Source organism: Corvus kubaryi, unplaced genomic scaffold (assembly GCF_017639235.1).
Source record: "Corvus kubaryi isolate FWS band 111438036 unplaced genomic scaffold, C.kubaryi_AGA036_p1.0 37385, whole genome shotgun sequence".
NCBI lineage: Eukaryota > Metazoa > Chordata > Aves > Passeriformes > Corvidae > Corvus > Corvus kubaryi.
The window spans coordinates 22,874,616-22,895,837 of record NW_024581127.1 but is presented as its reverse complement, the minus strand read 5'-3'; the positions used below and the strand labels follow the sequence as shown (position 1 = coordinate 22,895,837).

At 39.5% G+C, this 21,222-nt stretch overlaps 1 protein-coding gene across 2 annotated transcripts; it reads right to left on the bottom strand.

Annotated features, from left to right (window-relative positions):
• Window positions 1–266: 266 nt before the first annotated feature.
• Window positions 267–16,512, bottom strand: MED30 (mediator complex subunit 30). Of its 2 annotated transcripts, none has more exons than XM_042036084.1 (5): window positions 16,430–16,512; window positions 15,752–15,957; window positions 14,716–14,874; window positions 11,531–11,641; window positions 267–520 (listed from the first exon to the last, which is right to left on the bottom strand). In XM_042036084.1, exons 2-5 carry the CDS (start codon window positions 15,923–15,925, stop codon window positions 425–427), a joined length of 540 nt encoding a protein of 179 aa, XP_041892018.1. In that variant the 5' UTR covers window positions 15,926–15,957; window positions 16,430–16,512; the 3' UTR covers window positions 267–424. The 2 variants fall into 2 exon arrangements, with proteins under 2 accessions (XP_041892018.1, XP_041892017.1); XM_042036083.1 differs by lacking the exon at window positions 16,430–16,512 and adding an exon at window positions 16,169–16,305.
• Between the last annotated feature and the right edge of the window lie 4,710 nt (window positions 16,513–21,222).

The window sequence follows — 21,222 nt, the reverse complement described above, 5'->3', positions numbered from 1 at the left end:
CCCTCTAGCTTACTGGAGCAACTTTCCTGTCTTGCAACTTTTCCTCTCTAAAGAGGCTGTTTGCACTGTAGAATGGCATACGAACACATGCTTTTAAAATTTTTAATTGTATTATAAAGAAAATCCAGAAACACTTTCTTTATAAAACCCCCTATTTGCATAGCAATCCAAACTACTACTGTAAATTACTGAGGCTATACAGCCCAAGTGAACCATGTAGGTAAAACTTATAGGATGAATCTTCTATAAAAACAAACCCAACACCATTTAAGTTATTAGAAAACAACCAAACATTTTAATCTTGAAGACTTTTCAAGCATTACTGCAAGATCATTGTGGAAAAACACGTTACTTCTTAGAAGGAAGTTAAGTATATCCAAACAGATTTGTATCTTCTTCAGTTACAAAGTTTGATTTTCCTTGTTCAGTTCCTCATTGCCAACATGGCATTTATATCCCAAATAAGATTTCGTAACTGATCCATGATCTGCTTCAGCTGCTGATTCTTCTGTTTCAGTTTCTGTGGGAAGAGTTTATTAGAAGTTTTTTTGTGACCAGTTCAAATAGTGCACTCAAAAATTCAACAAAAGTTGCAGCGCTATGAAATGCTATATGAATCTTTTTCTCAGCTGTTGGTGAGCCCTATTAGTGGGATAATACATCTCCTTTAAAGCACATTCTAAAAATACAAGAAAGCCTCAAAAGTTAAGGACCATTGCTAGAGGGGGAATACTGTTTCTTTTCACAGCAGCCTTTTATCAAAACACCTGGCACCTTCAAAAGCTGGAAGCTTGTGGGGATCAGTCCTCACTTTGAAAAGTCCAAAAGACAGCATCCTAAGTTGGAAGAAAGAATTTGGGGAGAAGGTAAATTTATGTGAATCTATGTTTTATAAATTTGGTTTAGAGAAAAATGAGGGATTAACAGTACACATTTGAACAAAGCACAAGGTATAGGTGAAGCAAATCAAGCTTTTGCAGCCCCTCTGCTATATAGGTCAACTGTGATGCATTAAGAGTCCTGTCCTGAAAAAGGTTTTCCCAATCATGCTGAATTCTTTAAAATTATGTATCTGTTTTTGCAAACTGCAGAAGCATTTGGAGGAACAGGAGAACGGCAGACTAGCTTTTATTGGTTGCATGGCCAAAACTTAAAAATTATGTCTCTACAGAAAAAAGATCAGGGCACTAAGACATCACACAATTTCCCTAACCTGTCATGTTTCACAATAATACCCATATTTATTGTCTCATTTATGCATTTTCCTGCTCAAATCAAAGCCGTTGAGAACTAAGTTAGGTTGTTGTTAACAGTACACAGTCTGCCCTTTATTTCATTCAGATTTGATAAGATGTCAGCCTTCTTACATTAGAGATCAAACTACTTATTCATTAGGGAAGTCCGGAGTTCCAAGTGAAGTGAAAGCACAGGAAAGATTTGCTACCACCAAAACAGAACAAAATGTTTCAGGTTTGATGTAACTTTGTTATTTGTACTACACAAATGGCAATACATTAAAAGCGTAACTCAAACCAGTAATACAACTGAAGTATTACTGGAACAGAGGTAAAACGAAGCAATATCCTGAAAATCAGTCTCCTGAATTTTGATGCAGACAACACAACATTTTTAAGTTGCCAGCTGGTCATCTGGGAAAGAAGTCCGGAGAAAAAAAGGAAGGCTATTCACTTCAGACCTGTAAAAACTGTTTGAAGCAATATGGCAATTAGGCTTAGATTACATGGGAAACATAGTAAGGGAAATACTCCTGAATACAGACTTTGCGAGACATGTTCCCTGGAAGAAGAGACAACAGTCAGATCCAGACTCCCAAGAAGGATACAAAACCAGATGTAGGACAGTTCATGTGCACTAACATGGAATTTCTAATCAAGCATTTGACAGACTAAAAAGTGTTTTAAAGATAACTGTGCATTTATCTAATCTAGTGCTTCTTTCCCGTTTGCTGATCCAAAGACTTCACAACATACAGCAGAGATTCAGCCCCTAAAGACAAGAGTGAAAGCTAAGAAGCATGTAGTTACCACAGCATCCAAATGACAGAGTTGCAAGTGTCTTCCTACAAAAGATCATAAACACAAGATCTTGATGCTTGAGAAAGCACAAGAGGGATGAGATAAACAAGCATGTTCCTACCTGTGGCATTTTTTAACATAATTCTGTTTGCCATCCTCAACATTCAATTCTAGAGAAATCAGTGGCTGTTACATCAAAACTACTAGTTCAATGCAAGCCCTAACTCCCTCATACGGAGGGCATGCCATTCCAAGGTATTTCAAAACCTTTATCAATGGAAATGAAGGCTGAACAGTTGGTGATGGTAATTCAAATCACAGACAGAAATAAAAACCATTGACCTCTGATAAGCAGACTGTTTTCTCTCTCCATCCATGTCTCATTGTACTGTTACTCACATGAACTTTGTGTAAGTTATGCCCAAAAGACTCATTCTGTAAAACTGTTTTCCTTTCTTGTGAAAGTATTGACACTGTAAATTGTTTGATCTTTATTTGATGCTAGACAAGGGAACCTTCAGGCTGGATTTCATTTGTTTTCAAAGCATCTGTAAGGACAAGAAGTATAAAATTGTTTATTTATCTGAAGATAATTTTAGATCCTTATCTTTAGTGAAGAGCTAATTTCTTAGTTCTTCTACTTTTTCTGGAGCTAGAAAAAACATCTAAGATGAAGCACCATCCCTGGGTTTCTAGGCTGTTGAAAGAATAAAGAGATGAGAAAAAAATCCACTACAGAGAGCAGAGTCACCTAATTGAAATGCATACAGTGATCTTCATTACTGATCTTTGACAGGCAGTGGTCCACACCACAAAGTACTACATAATTAATATGTTCTGCACCACTGGAAGTGCTGGCCTCTGCTTAAGACTTTGCTGAGCCAGTAAGAACATCTCAACTCAAGTCTAACCTTGAAAAGATAGGTGAAATGGCCTTCTTGGGAAATGGGTGAGATCTTTCAGCAGCTTCTGCAGCAATGACAAATTTTCATTTGAACAGATTGCTTGCAAGTTGTCTCCCACTCTTTCCTCCTTCTGTTGAAATGACTTAATTGAACTCTAGACTGCTTCTCAGGATTAACAGTTGTATGAAACAAGAAAAAGTACTTCATCCTACATACATGATTTTATCTTCTGACTTTATCTGTTTTAAGATAGCACAGAGAAATTCTATGAGGCTGTTTATAATGAGTTTAAGAGACCTAAATTCAAGTTACATCTGTGAGGCATGTTTCTGTTAGTCCCTCTCTGCCACAAAAGTGATCTGACTGAAAACCAGCCCTTTGGTCATACTAATATTCAATAGGATCCATTTTGACTGACCTTGCAAGTATTAAAGCCATCATAATGGAGTTGGCAAGGACTGCACCTTCCAGTAACCAGTGAGACCTTAGTTGGCTTAGGTCAGGTAGGTCATTTGTGAAAACATTTACTGAAGCACAAAACCCCCATAAATGAAACAAAGTGGGAGAACCGTAACATACATCCAGAAAATAGCTGTCTTTCAAGGAAAAAAGCTGCCATAAAGAACCCACCATGTTACATGCAGATTTGGGTTCAGTAGGACACAGTAATTTCAACTTTGACTGAAATAAATATTTTACTAAAAGTCATTTTTGCTTCACTTGCATTTCATTAGAAATCAGTGCTGTATAGACCAATTCACAACATACAATCAGAGATGTATCAGAACCTTCTTTTGCGCACTGTTCTTGATTCCCTCCTCATTTTAAGCTCATGTATTCTTCAAATTTTAAAACTAAAACATCACTGTGAGTCATGCTGCACTCAATCCATTTGTTAGAAATCCTTTCTTCAGGCAAAGAAAATAATGTAAACACTGTGGAAGAGTAAGATCATGTTCCAACTGGTGCCTGTAAAAACATCAACAGTACTTGCTGATGTTGTACAGGCTCTTCTTTTGCTTAAGAAAAAAAACAAGCAAAGATCTGTTTCCATCTGGAAAATCTTATGCAGAAGACCATTCTCCTGAATGCTGTGCCAGCTATAGTTTTTACCTGCTCCATTCAAGATCTACAATAGTACAGGTGAGAAGGACACCTCAGTGTCTCAGTGTAACATTAAATATTAATAATTGCAATACCTTTACTTGCATAAATCTTAACAAAATTTTTAAAAATTATGTTTACTTTGTTGATTAAGAATCTACTACAAGAGATGCAAGAGAACTCACATCACATTCTTTCCCATGAGCATAGATCATGGAACAATTTGGGTTGGAAGGGACTTCTAAAGGTCATCTAGCTCAACCCCACAATAAGCAGGGACATCTTCAACTACATCAGGTTGCTCAGAGCCCTGTCCAGCCTAACTGTGAATGTTCCCAGGGATGGGGCATCTACCACGTCTCAGGACAAGGGTTTTATCACCCTCAGCCTAAAAAATGTCTTCCTTATATTTAATCTAAATTGGCCTTCTTTTAGTTTAAAGCCATTACCCCTTGCCCTATTACAACAGGCCCTGCTATAAAGTTTGTCCCCATCTTTCTTATAAGCCCCCCTTAGGTACTGAAAGGCTGCTGTAAGATCTTCCCAGTGTCTTCTCTCCTTCAGACTGAACAGCCTCAACTCTGTCAGCCTTTCCTCATAGGAGAGCTGTTCCATCGCTCTGATAATTTTTGTAGCCCTCCTCTGAATCCACTCCAATAGGTCCATGTCTTCCCTGTGCTGAGGAAGCCAGAGCTGGACACAATACTCATGTTACTCCTTCTGACCATTAAACTGCTGTAGGAAGTGATTCTTGAAAGTCTTACAAAGGTGACAGTGGCTTCCATGTTTCCAGATAAGTCAAGCCCAATAAATTTCTAGAGAAAAACGATGTGTGTAATAGGAGGGTGACATTTATACTGTTCTTTTTTTTAAATGAAACCTTCATAATGAAATCTCTGAAGTAAGAAGGTGGAAAAACCTGCTTTTTTCTTTTTTCCTTCAGTAGTCAAGAGACTATTACAACATTATAAGCATATAGCTGAAAAAAATATGGAAAAAATGCCCTCAACACTTTGCTTGAACTCTCTTAAAGCTGCCAAGTGATGTCTTAACTTATGGCTGCACAATTGATACCAAGGCTCACTTTCCATCATAACAAATTCATATATCAATCTAGTTACAATTTTTCCCAAGGGGATAAAAAATATTCATCGCTAATACAGTAACTGCTGTGCAATTAAATATTAACACATCATTGTCCAATATCTACAGCTTTTCCTGATGTCATCCACAGGCGTGATTGTTCTACACTTAGCAGAAATGAGAGACTTAGTTTTCTGCCTTGGTCCTCACCTGACAGCTGAAAAGGAAAACTGCTCCTTCTGCTTGTGTAACCCTGTGTTCCTGAAACAAACAGAAGCACCAGTGACAGTCTATGCTCTGCTGCAAGCTCAATACTTTTCACCTACTGACCCATACAGGATTGTATTTATCCATTGATCTGTTGTTCTGAGAGGAATAAACATGTTCATTCAAATAGATGGATGTTTGCTTCATACCAATTATTTATCATTCAACAATGAGGTCTGAGGTCTTATTTACTGTGTACCATCTAAGCTCTGTAGCTTGTAATGGAATTATTCAATCCCCAAGGTGCTTCTCTACCACACTTCTCAGTGTTACATCCCCATTCTTAACATGAAAATCCCACAGATACTATGATCCTCAGTTACAGATGGCAAACTCAGTCACACGAACACTACAGATAAAACTGCAGTGCTGCCAACTTTGTCCAAAGACATTTAAGATTCATGTTCATCTCCAAACTTCATATTTTAACAGCTTCCCACATATTCAAAGCTACCACGAGCCATAAGGGGAAGAATGAACAACCACCACAGATAATTCGTGGCAGAGAAAAAAAAATTCAGTTCCCAAGAGCTGCCTTAGTTAGTTACTAACTACACACAACAAATCCTTCTTTCTCATTCCCAAATTCCCTGCTTACTCAATAGTGTAATGCCAGTTACGCAATACACAAACCAGGATTTTTATAATCTTATTTACTACAATACTGATTCAATCTAAACAGTGCCTAGTCTGGAACAAAAGCAGAATAGCTCAAAGGATTCTTCCAGAAAAGAAAGTGGGAAGGGGGGAGGAGGAATCAAATGTGATAATGCAATAAAGGTTGTGTAATATACATCTGTATGAGGACAAAAGGGGACAATTGGGATTTTACAGACAGCTTTATGTTCACTTTTTCCAAACGTTTTTCAACTTTGTAAGCATGATATGGTTTGGATATAGGATGCAATGTGAAAAACTTTGTGGGCAACATTTTATACAAAACTGGAAAGGAAGTAATTATCTGGAATAAAAATGTGTCTGAATGCTGAGAAAGCTGTTTTATGACATAACAAGACCACTCTACTTAATTTTCTATTGGAGAGGGGGGGATGCTTCTGTTGAAAAAGGAAACATTTCAACTCATCTGCAAGAAAGGCAAGGAGGTAGATCCAGAAAATTACAGGCTAGACAGCCTAACCCCTGACTCCAGAAAGACTATGCAGCAAATTCTTCTGGAAGTCACATCTAGACACAGAAATGATAAGGTGACTGGAAACAGTCATACTGGATTTCCTAAAGATGCCTCGTGCCTGACCAGCATGACAGCTTTCTATCAAGAAATGACTGTGTGGCAAAGGGAGAGCAGAACATTTTCTTTACTTTCATAAAGTAAAATCATTCATTAGTCAGACTTTTGACACAGTCTCTCATTGCCTTGTAGCCATATTGGAGAGATGTGGTTTGGATAGGTGAATGACTGGGTTGACAGAAAACTGGCTGGACTACGGGATTCTAAATGCTGGGATCATCAGTATTAAGACCAAGTGCTAGTTGGTCACTCTTGAAGTTTCTCAGGACACTAAGGTGAACATTCTTAATATCCTCATTAATGACTAATCCACACATAATGACTTAATCACCATACCAAAGTTATCAAATTGGTGGACAGTGCCAAACTGGGGAAAGTGAAAAGTATACTCAGTGGTGGGATGTTGGATTCAGACGGACCTCAACAGGTAGGAAAGTCAGGCCAACACCTATCTCAGGAACTTCAATTAAAGCAACATCCTGCATCTGCACACAGAATAAACCCATACAACAGCACAGGCAGAGGGCTGACTGAATAGAAATAAAATTTGCAGAAAAGGATCTGAGGTCCTTTTTGATAATTTCTGACAAGTTGAACATGAGACATCAGCAGATCTGCTTTGCAACAAGGAAGACAAACTGCACTCTGCCCTATATTAGCTGGAGTGTACCTCTCAGGTCAGGTGAAATTATTACTCTACTCTATTTGTCTCTGGAGAATGATTGTCCACTTTGGGGATCAATACAAAGCTCTATCAGACTGGATAATGCCTAGTGGAAGGCCACCACAATGACTAAATCTGTGTTTGTTCAATCTCAAGCAGAGAAGGCCATAGGGCAGGATCACAGTGCTATCTTCAGCTACCTCATGAAGCTCACAGAAAAGACAAAGCTGGACTCTTCTTGAGTGTACACAGCAAAAGGATGAGGGGCAGTGAATATACAAGTTACGACAAAGAAAATTCCAAAGTAACATTACAAAAACTTTCACAGTAAAAGTCAGCCCTTAAGAAGGGCCCAGAAAAGATGGAATTTCAGTCCTTACAGATATTTAAAATACTACCAGATATGAGCTCGAGCAGCTGGATATAACTTTGCTGGTTGGTCCTGTTTTGAGCAGGGCCTGAAACAGGTAGTCTCCAGACCTCCCACTGAGCCTAAATTCCTCTGATTCTACCATTGCAGATAGTCAGTTTGGGTACTCAAAAAATGATGGAACTGCCTCCAGTGCAGATTAATCTTCCCAGAAGGTGTCCAAGTAACGAATTCTTCCCCTCTTGCCAAAGCATTCCTTGGTGCACGCTCATATTTTGGGTAAAAAAGGACTCTACACATACAAAACAAATTAAAATACATGCAAATAGTGTGAAAGGTAGTTTAAAAGGAATTTAGGTTTTCAGCATAGTCCTAAACAACCTCAGCTGCAAGGCATAATGTTTGTGTTATCAAAAAGAGCCCAGAGCTAAACTTGTTACAGCTTAACTTAAAAATCTGTCACATAGATTGTCTTTTCCTCTCTTAGCAAGATCACTGTTAAACACTTAACAAACACTAGTTAAGAATATCAAATATTATTGTTTTCTAAAGGGTCACTTGGAATGTCCTACTGCTATTTCGCTTCATTTTCATCCAAATGTACTTACCCTACTAATTATGTGATGGTTTTCCTAAATGCTTCACTAAAACCAGACCTACAGCATGAATGAAACCTAAGCTGTACTTCCTCCACTTCTAAAAGCAAGCAGTAAAGAAAACCATTGATAAGGCAGCAATACAGATTAAATAATTCTCAATTTTTGATTTGCATTTTCTGTTTCAAGTCTTGTCAAATGTGCTAAAACACCACAGACCGAAGGTGAGCCTGACATCTTGAAAATAGTACTGATGATTCAACACTTAAAGGTGAAAACTTAATAGATAGAATATTAAACACTAGAATAACATGAACAGAAGAGAGGAAATCTTGGTAACATCTCCCATTTGCTGCAAATAGATTAATTTCAATGAAAACTGGATCAAGACAAGTACAAGAAGACCAATGCAAATGCTAAACTGATTCTGTAACAGTAATTTATTCCAAAAAAAAATCAACCACCTCAACAATTTACAAGCTCAGAAAGCATATACAAATAAAAAGAAATAAGCTACATTTTTGGGAACGGCAGGAGAGAATTGCTTAAGACGGGACAGAGGTAGTAAGTGCTCAAGAAATGGTTTGTTTTATAATAATGGTACAAGCTTCTTATTGCGGGCAAAACTCCCTTGTGTTATAAAGCTTAATAGGTTTTATTTAAACCTACAGTTGCTAATTATTACTGAATTGCTAGGACAGAAATTCATTGCCTTGTAAACTAATCTATATTTTAAATTAACAGACAAGTACTTACATAGCCAAGGTCAGTACATTAAACTTTCTGACCTAAAAGGTAACTCTAATATAGCAGAATAATTAATTAAGACCAAAAGATGTCACAGTAAACCAACTCCAAAAGCTCCTGCAGTTTTTAGGAACTCTGATACATTAACAGGTTCTCTTGCCCCATGAACAAGATGGTGACTATAGGAAATACCTGCTGCTCCCCTTCTCCTCCACTGAGGATGCTCCCTTCTCAAACAACTGCAGTAGCAAAGCAAAGCTGCTATTTTTCAAGTCAGTGTTTCATGGAATGAGGATATTTTTGTGTGAAAACATATGATCCACAAGGTTTGTTAGAGCTACTGCTAGCTTTGGCAGTGCTCCACACTGTGGGGCAGTTAGTACCTTTCACATACATCCAGAGTCACTAAAGAAATCAGGCTGGGATACCACAGCAAGAAGGGCAAAATTAAGAGAGTCAGGGCAGGTCTAAGAATTATTTCAAATATTGCAATAGTGTCAAAGTATTGGGTTTTTGCAATAGTGATTTTTTGGTACCAATAACATGCAACACTGAAAAAATAATGCCTATCACAGCAAAAAGGATTAGGTGAGAACAGGACAAGAAGCTGAAGGAAGAAAAGGTATGGTCAAGAATATAAAAAGCTTCTTTAACTATCATGTTGGTTTCCCTGTCACAGCATTTTCATCAATACTTTGTATTACTAAAATTTTCCTAAAATGAATTAATCAAATTGAGTTGGAGGTGGACATTACACACTACAGAGGACTGAAGAGCTGTCAAGATTGCGAGCTAAGAATCAGAGTAAGCCCTCCTTGAGCCCAGCAGCCAGTGTTAGAAATTAGACTGATTATCTAATTCTAGTGATTTTTCTTTGCAAAAAGAAAGAATTTATGTATTTCTAGTAATAAAAGCATTTCCTAGTCTGTAATGTATTAAAACTTGAACTTTGGAAATGGTAGTAGATGTGCTCATGCAACTGGAGGGAGAAAAAAAAAAAAATCAGTGAACTTTCAAAACACAAGTTTAACTTCCTTTTGCTGCAGTTACTAAGTATTTGTCCACAAGAATACTAGAGAAAGTTCAACTATCTCGTAAAGATTTACTGTGGAAAATCTGGAAATTAGGCCTAGGCATTTAAGTATAAATACAGAATTTCAGACCATATTTAAGTGAAGGTTTCAATGCATTCTTAATTACCAGTTTGCTACCAATGGTAACACCATCAACCTTTTTAAGGTTCAGAACTCTTCATAAAAATTTATGAAATTATTTTCACAAGATCACACCAAGGAGGTTTAAAACCATATTAGCATACAAATACAACAACAAGGGCAAAACTATGTCATAGAACTATTAAAACCACAGCAAATATGGACAGTTAAGCTTATTAACACTTTAAGATTGCAAATAAATGTGCATAAATTCACAGTACAATATTACATACAATATAATATATACAACCCTGCTACATCAGCACTGAAGAAGAAGATTACAAGAGGAAAGCTGAAAACTGCATTTCTCTAAATTCACATAGTCCTCGTTTTCTCCTATACAATAGACATGCATTTTTCTAAATAAATGGGTTATGAAAAATGCAATACATGTACGATTGTGGAAGACAAATTAAAATATTGGAAATATTTTAAAAGCTGAAAATCCATCAATTATTCATTCCATAAATAAACATTTTATTCATTTATTTCTTTTGTTCAGTTATTTTTGTAGATTATAACTCATTTTTACTGGGCATTTACAGATATTACAGCTATAAATATTTATTTAATCGTATATTTGTACTTTACAGATTGAAGAAACAATGTTCAAAATTGTGGTCTGGTAAAACAACATATTTTTAATCTCAATATTATATTAGCATTTACTACAGCATAATTATTTTTAGATTTGAATCACTCTTTACTAATTGTACTCAGTTGCACAATGCCACTCAAACTGAAAATTTAACATTTTAACTCATTTAGCATTTATAATTCATAGTACATTTTCTCTGAATGTGCGAAGATTCAATAAATGCTCCTCTTTACAGTATTTCTCAAACTGTCAAAATACAGAAGGTAGCCCTGATATTTCTCACAGAATTGTAATAATATTTACACATCTGGTGTTCAATATCAATTATTTTAACACCTAAGGTAAGTTTTGAAGATATGCAAGTTCAACAAGCACCTTAGTCCAATTTGTACTGTCAATATCTAGTGGGTTACACATAAACATAACACACTGTATTCATAAGAATATATGTCATTTTAAAAGAGAGGTGAATTAAAATTGTTAGGAAACCTAAACTCCACTGCCAGCGGTACAGCTAAAAAATAGTTGTTGAACTAAAAGGTCAGTTCTGAAGTATTTATATGCAAAAAGTAGTTATCTCCAATTTTGATGGTAATCATCACACATTCTGTATTTAGCACAGCAACCTTGAAATTTAAGCTTTGTAACGTGAAAATGACATTTCTCATTTTATGCAAATTAATTACAACTTTGTTACCTTATTTACTTCCATGATTTCCCTTCTCTCTTCACTAGCAAAACGAAGCTGACTTGCAGCACCACGATCATCGTGCTTGGAGCCATCTTCTTCAACATATGGAATAAGTTGCTGTGAAGACAAGAAACATCAGCTTTAGAGAAAAAAAAAAAAGAAGAAATTAAAAAAAAAAAAAGAGAAGAAAAAAATTTAAAAATCAAATCCAGGAAATACATAAGCTACTACCATTTTCTCCACAGGTTCTAACTGCCCAAGAAAAAGTGGAGACAAGCCTGCTTGCCACCTCAAACCTAAAGGCCTTGGAATGACTTCAGCTGGTTCTCCAGGAAAACAACGTGCTTCAAAAAGACACATTCTCACACATTACCAAGCCTAGACCAAAGATATTTTGTAACTGCAGGCAGAAGTCAGTCTTTTCATTTTAAGATGTTTATCATGGATAATCCTTATAGTTTTGAATTCCGCAGATTGGGATTTTTAAATTTACTATTCCACACTAAGAAATGAAACCACAAACATAAAGTTATCATTATTATAAAGCATTTTAGTGATATACTAAATATAATTATGACTGGCTTTACATAGCTATTTGGTTAATACTCTAGTTATGACTTGCTATTTTAATGAGCCTCTGTTTGGCTACTCTTAAGACCAGGCCCACAGTTACCCAGGAGTTTTTCTTGAAGTATTTCTCACTGTGATCTCCTCAGACACACAGAATCATAGTTTGGTTTAGACTGGAGAAGACCATAGTGCACTGTCTGTTTTGTAAGCTTCAACAAAGCCAAAAATCCTTGACGAAGAATTTCTTAATGAATACTACTATGTTTCCTTCCTAAAAAAAATAAATCAAAAAAGAAACATACTTGATACAAAACAAATACTTGCTTCTGTGTCAGAACACTCCCAAGCTACTACAAATTTCCTAAAAAATAATACACCCACAAAGTCCATAGTCTGGCATTGTTTTTTCTGTCCTGGACTATGCAAAATTATATCCATGTTCACACACACACTACAGAAAAATGGAAGACTAGTATTGATAAAAGTGAGCAAGAAGACATTCGTTTAAAGCCTGGGAGCAAGCTGCTCATCAAGTGCATATTAACTTGTTACTTAGGTTGCAGTGTAATGTTACAAAATGTTCAGTGCCTTCAGCACTCTGATGGAAAACTTACTTTGATTTAACCCACTGAAAATGTAATTTCTTTCTATCCAAAAATTTTTGCAGCCATTCTTATTAAACTTAGCAAAATGCACAAAAGCTACCACAATAAAGTCTGCCATGAAAAAGTAGTAAATGTTGATCACTTACTACATTTGCAGACCATAAAGAAGTAGTGGGGCTGCTATATGCTCCTGGAAAAAAACTCTCTCCAATGGAAAAATTAAGTAGCACTCAAAGTAGAACATTTCCTTTGAAGACCTCCCTGTCTTTCAGAAAAGGTAATAGATTAAAAAAAGAACCAAACAACAAACCCACAAAGAAAAGTAGAACTATACCTAATACACCAAAGAAGCAGGAAAGGTAATCTTTGTAGGCAGATCTCCTTCACAATTATCTCATGCCTTGCTATGTTGGTTAACAGAAAGTTAGTAACACCTATTACACATTAATACACATTAACAGAAAGTATGAAAACATTTATATCAATAATAATGGAATATTAGTAGGTATAGACTTATCTAGACTGTGCAAAAAATAAGAGTTTTGTTGATATTCTGTAAAGACATGGTTAGAATATTGGCCATTAAATAATACAATTGAGACTACTATTGAAATACTGTAAGAAGAATTTAAGAAAACTGATCCAAGGGGAATGGTGTGCCACTGCCATTGACTCTAACCAATAAAAACATGAGGAGGCAGGCATCTACTAACTTCAGAGCAGAAAAGACTAAGCAGATTAAAAACAAAATACTCCAACTATCAATAAAAAACTCTGCTGTGACTAAGTTTTAATACAAGTGAAATCTTGCATTAAAAAAGCCTGAAGTAACTACTTATTTTCACTATGGAGATTCTTTTTCATCCTGGTAACGGCAAAAAAATGTGAAAAGTTATTAAAAAAAACCCAACCCCACCTCATTCCATTGATACTGGAAAATAAGACACATGAAAAACTTTTAAAGAAGGCACAAGTATTTGGTTATTGTACACAAGTCAACACACCGTGAAAACAGGTTTTATTTTCTTAAATGGGAAAATTAACTTATTACCTTGCTTGCTGTCAGGTTTCCACATACATTTCTCTGAAACCCTTGTCAAAAGTCAGCGACTGCTAACTGAAATAGTAGTCTAGAATGAACTATACAGAATGGACTTCTTCATTTATTTATTCCTATTCAGTTAAGAGACTCAAACTTCAAATACAATGTCCAAATAATTAAAATTCAACGGATAGTCAAAAGTCCGTTAATAAATTGTCTCAGGATCCAGAGGTCAGTAATTAAGGAATTTCAAAGTTCTGGTTAATATAGAGTGGTAGAAACTCAAATTGTAACAAAACCCAGAGTTTAAGAGTATTACTAGAAATTAGAAACAACTTATGAGGAGGGAAGATGACATTTAGATTTTATGAGCAACAGCAGTTTTATTAAGAAAAACTCTGGTCAATCCTCCTCCCAGGAAGTTTTATGTTGTAGCTTTTCTATCACCACTGCACATTTAGGTTTGGTTCATACTGGCCAGCAGGTTAGGAATAGCTGAGTGAGGGAATTATGGAGGCACAGACTAATGGCCACAGACAGTAAATAATACTTATTACTCAGGAGCCAGGCCGACAGGTGAGAGCTTAAAGCAGGCCTTTCCACACTTTTTTCAAAAAATTTGCCCTGATCCTCTTTTTTTTCCTAGGGGAAACAAATTGGTGAAGATACCAAGAAGCCAGAGGAAAAAATGCTAAAATTTTAAAGTAAGTTTGCTTTCTCAGAATCACAGAATCAATTAGGCTGGTGAAGACCTCTGAGATCAAGTCCAGCTTATGACAGAACACCGTGTCAACTAGACACTAAGTTTCACAATCTTTCAATGAGCTCTAATTAATAAACAGAATTCAGTTCACTGAAGAATTCTAGTATCATGAAAACTTGTTATGAGTCTCCTGCAACTGAGATGGATGGATGACTTGCTATCCAGAGTGGTTATTCTGATTTGCAATTTATACATAAATAAAGATACTTACTTCTATGGGAACAGGATCGAGCCCAGCACAGTTTTCATTGCATTTGTCATAGACTAATCTCAGTTTTCTGAAGAGTATTGATAACTGACGGAGATGTTCCTGCAGCTTTGCCAGTCTGTCTTGATATGTTGCAGTATGATAAGTAACACCATTTGGTAACTTAGAGAACCAAAACATTAAAAATATTACAGTAAAGCTTCTGTCACATGAAATAAACAAACTCAAAGATATCAGACAGGTTTTTGTATATTTTAAAATAAGACAATCACACTTTTCCCATAGCAATCACTGAAATTTTTATTTTCTTTACAAGCAAAATTATGTATTTTATGTACTCAATCACTGCTGTCAAACACCCTCGTATTCTACACTTTGGTCATTGTCAATAGCTCTGACTTTTCAGTGAGTGTCTTCACAATGCTTAAATATGACGCCATTGTGATCCAAGTATTATGCGTTGAGATTTTGTGTCTCAACCCCAGGCCACTCAACTCAGTGACACAAGAGTCATGAAAATACAGAAGAAGTGAGAGTGATTATTTATCTTGTACTCTCCACAGAGAAAACACAACAAAAGTTTCTATGTTTTCTCAGTAAGTAGACACAAACAAGGATTATGTCCATTTTCCTAACCAAAAAAAAAAAGTTTTAGGTGGAAAATATTACAGAAAAAGATCAACGGAAATTCCTCTACATTTACTCCCCATATGTTAACATAAACAGAGAAACGTAACTGACATACGAACAGACTTCATTATACATAAAAAGAAACACAGTTACTAAGCATATTTAGAGTTTTTTATTGTGGGAACAATGACAATTCAGCACTTCTGAATTTTCACAATCTTCACTTAATGTACAGGAGTAAGCAAATATATTAAGAGTAGTACTCACTTCTTCAACCAATCCTCCTTTTTAGAGCAGTTTGATCGAGTTTTCTAGATGTCCTAAGGCATCTCCTGAGTCTATATATACTGGCAGTCGGTGATAAAAACACGGCAAGTTGAGTGCATAAAAATGAGTAGTTGTTTCTCACCTGCATATTCCTCAGTAACTGGAAGATTTCCATGGTTCGAAAGACAATGTCCTGCACGGTCTCCTGGCCGATGCGGCAGAGGGAAGCCGTGTTCACCTCCCTGGCAGCCTGAGCCTGCGTCCCAGAGAAAGCTCCCGGCGGCATCCCCGCCCCAGCCAGAGGGGGGGTCGACATCTCCTGGCGTTACCCAGTCACACTGGGGCGAGCTGCACAAAAAAGTGATGATGGAACAGCCAAATACTTGTTTGAGTCTATCCTAGCAAACTTCTGCAGAGTGGCCATCCCACTCCTTTTCCCTGTACGCGGCTCTGTCGAACGGATGGGGCCGGCTCAGCGCAGCACCCCTTGGTCCGGACACCGCTCCCTGACCCACCGCAGCTTTGCCGAGCGGTGGAACTGCGGGTGCCCCTCACGCACCTCCCTCCCCTCAGAGCGGTCACCGGGCGCGCCCCTGCCCCGATCCGTCCCAAGGGGAACACGACAGAGGTTTCTGCGAAGCTCCAGCAGGCAGAATCGCAGCCCTGGGCTCCGGGACCGGCAGCTGCCCGACCCTGACCCACCCGCTCCCGGGGCCGGGGCGAAGCGGTGCCCGGACCCTCAGCCCACCCCCGACCCCACGCTCCCGCCCGGGCCCGGCCCCGCCCCGCGCTGCAGCCGCCCCGGACGCGCCGCACTCACGGGGCCGCGGCGCCGCGTCCCCCGGACCCGCGCGGGCGGAAGCACTTCCCGGCGGCCGGCGCCGTCACAGCCGGCGAGGCGGGAGCGGCGGGCGGGGCCGGGGCTCTGTCACGCCGGCTTCGGGCCGCCCCTGTGCAGCTGCTCTCCGTCCAACGTCTCGCTCGGGAATCGGGGCGTTTTTCTGTCTTGCTGACTCCAGTGCGGGTTTGCGGGCAGGTCAGCCAGTATGCGGGCTCTTGAGGTTGAAAGGTTTGGTCAAAATCCCCAGGCATGTTCATACAGTCCCACTACTCCCCTGTCAGATCGTAGAATCATTGAACAGTTCGGGTTGGAAGTTGCCTTTAAGATCATTTAAGGTCAGGTCCCTACCCACGGGCAGGGACGCCTTCCACTAGGCCAGGTGCTCCGTCCAGCCTGGCCTTGAGCACTGCCAGGGATGGGGCAGCCCCAACTTCTCCAGGCACCCTGTTCCAGTGTGCCACCACCCTCACAGTAAAGGATTTCTTCCTAACACCTAAACCTACTGTTTTTCAGTTTGAAGCCATTCACCCTTTCTTATCAGTACAGTTCAGGATGAAGAGTCCCTCTCCACCTCCCCTGTAGGCCCCGTCAGATACTGGAAGACTGCTATGAGGTCTCTTTCTCTTCTCCAGACTGAACAGCCCCCAGCTCTCTCTGCCTGTCTTTGTAGGAGAGATGCTCTAGTCCCAGTCACACTGATAAGTGGCTGAATATCTGTTTTGTGGGATAAGTATGTATTGTCAGTATACACTGTGACACCTGTGCTAATTATATAGCTTTATGGACGTACTGCTATTCTTTCTTGCACAGATACATTATTGCTAATACAAAAAAGCCTTAACACTTGGCCTTCCTGTGGCACAGTATTTGTGTGGATATAAAACAGCTCTGAGTGCTTGTACCATAGTAATACAGTTGAGGCATTTTCGAAGTACAGACAAGGCCTCCTATGTGAGGGGGGGGGAACACCCTCAAAAAGAAACCAAGAAGGTTCTGTGAGGCCTGACAGATATGAGCTGTTCATACAGTAGCTAATGCTTACTGTCTGCCTAACAAAAAATTTCTTCATATGCAAAAATCAGTAAATACCAAAGTTTCTTTTTCAATTAACATCATACCTAGGACTCTATTTGAGTGATTGGGACAATAAGTATCTAAATATGCAGAAGAGGACCTTTATATACCTGCGGCTTCTTATGAATTCTTAGCACAGTAAAGGTAGTTGTGCTGTATTAAAACTGATGTCACAAATGATCTTTTGTGGCAAATGCTTTGCATTTGTAACGCTGTAAAAATAAATCAGAAGTTTGATGTGTGGTATACAGCCTTTGTTAAAGAAAGAAGAAAGCAGTCAAGGAATATTCAGGAACAGAACCATACAAACTTGCTGTCATTTTGCTTCAGAAAACATTTTTTACCTCAGAAGCAGACTACTGAGGGGAAAGTGCATCCCCTGTCCTAAATTGGAGCTTTTTGCTGGCTGGCTAAGTTCTCCCTAGCACTCTGCCTTACTCAAGGTACAATATAAATAACCATATTTTAGCAAAGATCTTAGCATAAAGGATACAAAAGTGGTTTCTTAAACAGAGAGGAAAAAATGGTTTATAAAAATAAGAGGAGGATATTTTCAGACAGCAAAAGAACATCCTATGGTGTCTAGCTAGAGAATGCTTGGGAAGAGCAGCCTCTGGAGAACTTCAAAGGGTTTGTTTGAAGGTTGCTTCTCATTTCACTGTACACTAAGAAAATTATACAAGAACTGTTCAAGTATTGAGCACAAAGGATAATGTTTTCATCTTCTGATTGCACGCCCAAGAGCTCTGTTCACAATGCTTAACTTGCTGCCCCAAATCCACTGGCATACGAGTAATGAGGGATTCAGACCACCTACTGTTCAGGGCTGCCAGACAGACCCCATATAGAGTTGTATCCTGCAGTACAGGGCTGCCATGTACAGTACAGTTGAAATACAGAGCCAAGTCTGCATGTGAAGAGTGCTGAAGAATGTTGCTAGGAGGCCTAATATTCTTCATTGCCAGTCTGTGGAACTGTCTAAATCTGGGATTTCATTCCCAGACAAAGGAATCTCCTTTTAGATAAGAACGTTTTCCTGATTGAAAGAGAAAATGATGAATTTGGTTTTAAAAGCAATCTATTAAGCAACTACTCTCTGGCTTCAGTTTGGGCCAAGTGCTTTCATCTGGAACATGTCGAAATCAGAGATCATCTTTCATATCCATTTCCATTTCTGTGGCATCAGTTTAAACCAGTGTCAGGATTCTGCTGCCTTTGTTGTTGGGTTGCAGAGAAGCTACCAAAAACCTAGCAAAGAGCCTGTGTCTGCATGTAATGTTCTAGTCCAACCAACTTTAACCCAAATTTGAAATTAGGACTCTTTAAAGAGTAACTACTTCAGTGATTATAATTTTCACCATAATATTGGCTTATGAATTTTTTTGTATTTTATGACGTTCTCACTCATATACCCTGAGCAACTCCAAAGATGGTTTTCCTGTGCTCTATAAGGAGAGTAAAAATCCTCAGAAGTGAGGGAAGAGGATAATTGTTGCTTTTGTTCAAATAATTTTCTCTAAATCAGTCTATACATTTGCAAGGCAATATGAATCATTCCGTTTAAAAATAAACAGAACTGGTGAAATTGCTGGATTATCCTCTGTTTTCCTCAAATAAAGAAGAATTTACTCCCTCACAAGTCCCTTCACACTATTTCTTAAGCAGTGGTGCTTTGATACTGCTCTGAGGGTGACAGATGGGCTTAGGGGAAATGTGTTAACCATGGAAGGAGTTTCATTCTCCACCCTGTCCCGTTCAGTGTTTATGTGTTCATTCAAGGAGAAATAATGGGACTTTGTGGAACTTCTGCCAACAATAAACAGACGAGGTACAGTTTTACTGTTACCAAGCTGTGGTAGATAACAACATGGCACGTAACATTTTTAGTATGTGGCTAACACAGACACTTAAGATAGGTGGAGTTTAATTCAACAGAGATTGTATTTATAGGCCAGAGGAAACAGTTAATGGCTGTGATTAGGTGAGGAGGACTATGTGCTTGGGGGAGTCTTTTTGTGTGACAGGAGGTTTTTTGCAATGGTGTTTTCCTCATCCAAGCAGGTGTTTTCATGAACTATGAAAGCATCCATATAGAGGGAAGCAGGTAGTGCTAGATAAGTAGTAGTGGTAGTGCTAGATAAGATGGGATAAATTAGATAGGATCAGAGCCCAGAGCATCACAGCAGAGCGTGATACTCCATGCCCTTGCTCAGTAGGGGGTGAACACAGCTGCTTTCTGGACCAAGGGGAAGCTTGGGTTGAGCAATGAAGACCTCTCTGCCTTTACAGGATTCTCTTGTACAGCCCTTTGGTGCGGTAGGTGGTAGAGGAACAGCAAGGAGAGCAAGATGGATGGGGCTCAGCGTCCCTGCTTGCCTCATTTCCATCATCTGTATATCCATAAGCAAACTTGTCTGTCGGGGTCCCTTCCCCCCTGCCATGTGGTCCTGGGAGAGGGGCCTTGGGGGGGAGGCACGGGATTTCCCTGCCCCTGGTCAGCCTCATTCCCCATTGGTTGTTTTGTGTTCCCCTGCGCGGGCAGGGACCCTCGGGCCCCGTGATTGCCTCAGTTCCTCGGCAGAGCCCCAGCCATGCGGCTGGAGAAATAAACAACTCTCTGAAACATCTATCAAGAATCGGTCCATATACATATTCTTTCCACGGGCCTCGTTGTCTGATACACGTGTTGCAGTATCCCCACTGTAACAAATGGTGGTTAATGCGGGCAGAACGATCCCCGATCCCTAAGGACAGTGACTGATTTGTGAGTAAACTCCGGATTTCTCTTCTTGTTTTTGCTTTGCTGTTCCATCTCTAAACTATGGAGGAACCGTGGAAAGACTCTTGGCTCTCCAAGCCACATGTGGACATTTATCTTAAACTTGAAAAGATTCTTAAACAAAAATTTGTAAATTTTAGCTTAATTCAAGCTCAAAAGGAACTGAAACACTTCCTGGCATGGTTGCTTAAGAACTTTTTCTACATTTCTTGGGATTTGATTCTTACCAAAGATTTTTGGAAGACCATTTGGACACAGTTAATTTCTGAGTCAAAATATATGCCGATGGAAGAATATTTTCGTGAATATTATTTAATTACCGAGACTGTTGAGCAATGTCAGCTGTGTCTTGGCGAAGGGAAGCCTGGCGCAGGGACCCTGCAGCCTCACCCACATGCCCCGTGCGCTCTCCAAGCAGCAGCAAGGCAGTTCCCGCGCATGGGTGGAGCGATGCGAGCTGCAGTGTTGGCAGCAGAGCGAGGTGCGGCGGGAGCCCACCCAGCCCCGCACAGCGCGTGGTGGAGCGAGCCCTGTGAGAGGAGCGGTGGGAGGGCGGCAGCTGGTGGCGGAGCGGAGCAGAGCCCAGCCGAAACACGCACGGAGCAGGGGGTGGGGGGATCATCGCTCGGGGGCCTGGCCGAGACGTGGGCGTGGCCCCAGGCAGTGGCAGCGCAGCTGAGAGCAGAGGCGGTGGTGCGCGGGGAGCTGAGCGACGCGGCCCGGCCCGGCCCGCACAGCCCCGAATGCAACACCGGGAAGAGTGCGCAGGCACAAGCAGCCCCGATGGCCCCGGCAACACTGACAACCCTGGCAATTCCAACACGGGAGCAAGTGAAAGCGAAAGAGAAAGCGAAAACACAGCGAGACAGAAAACAGCAGCCACTCGGAAAAAGGAAAAAATCATAGTAGCTAAGGTTTT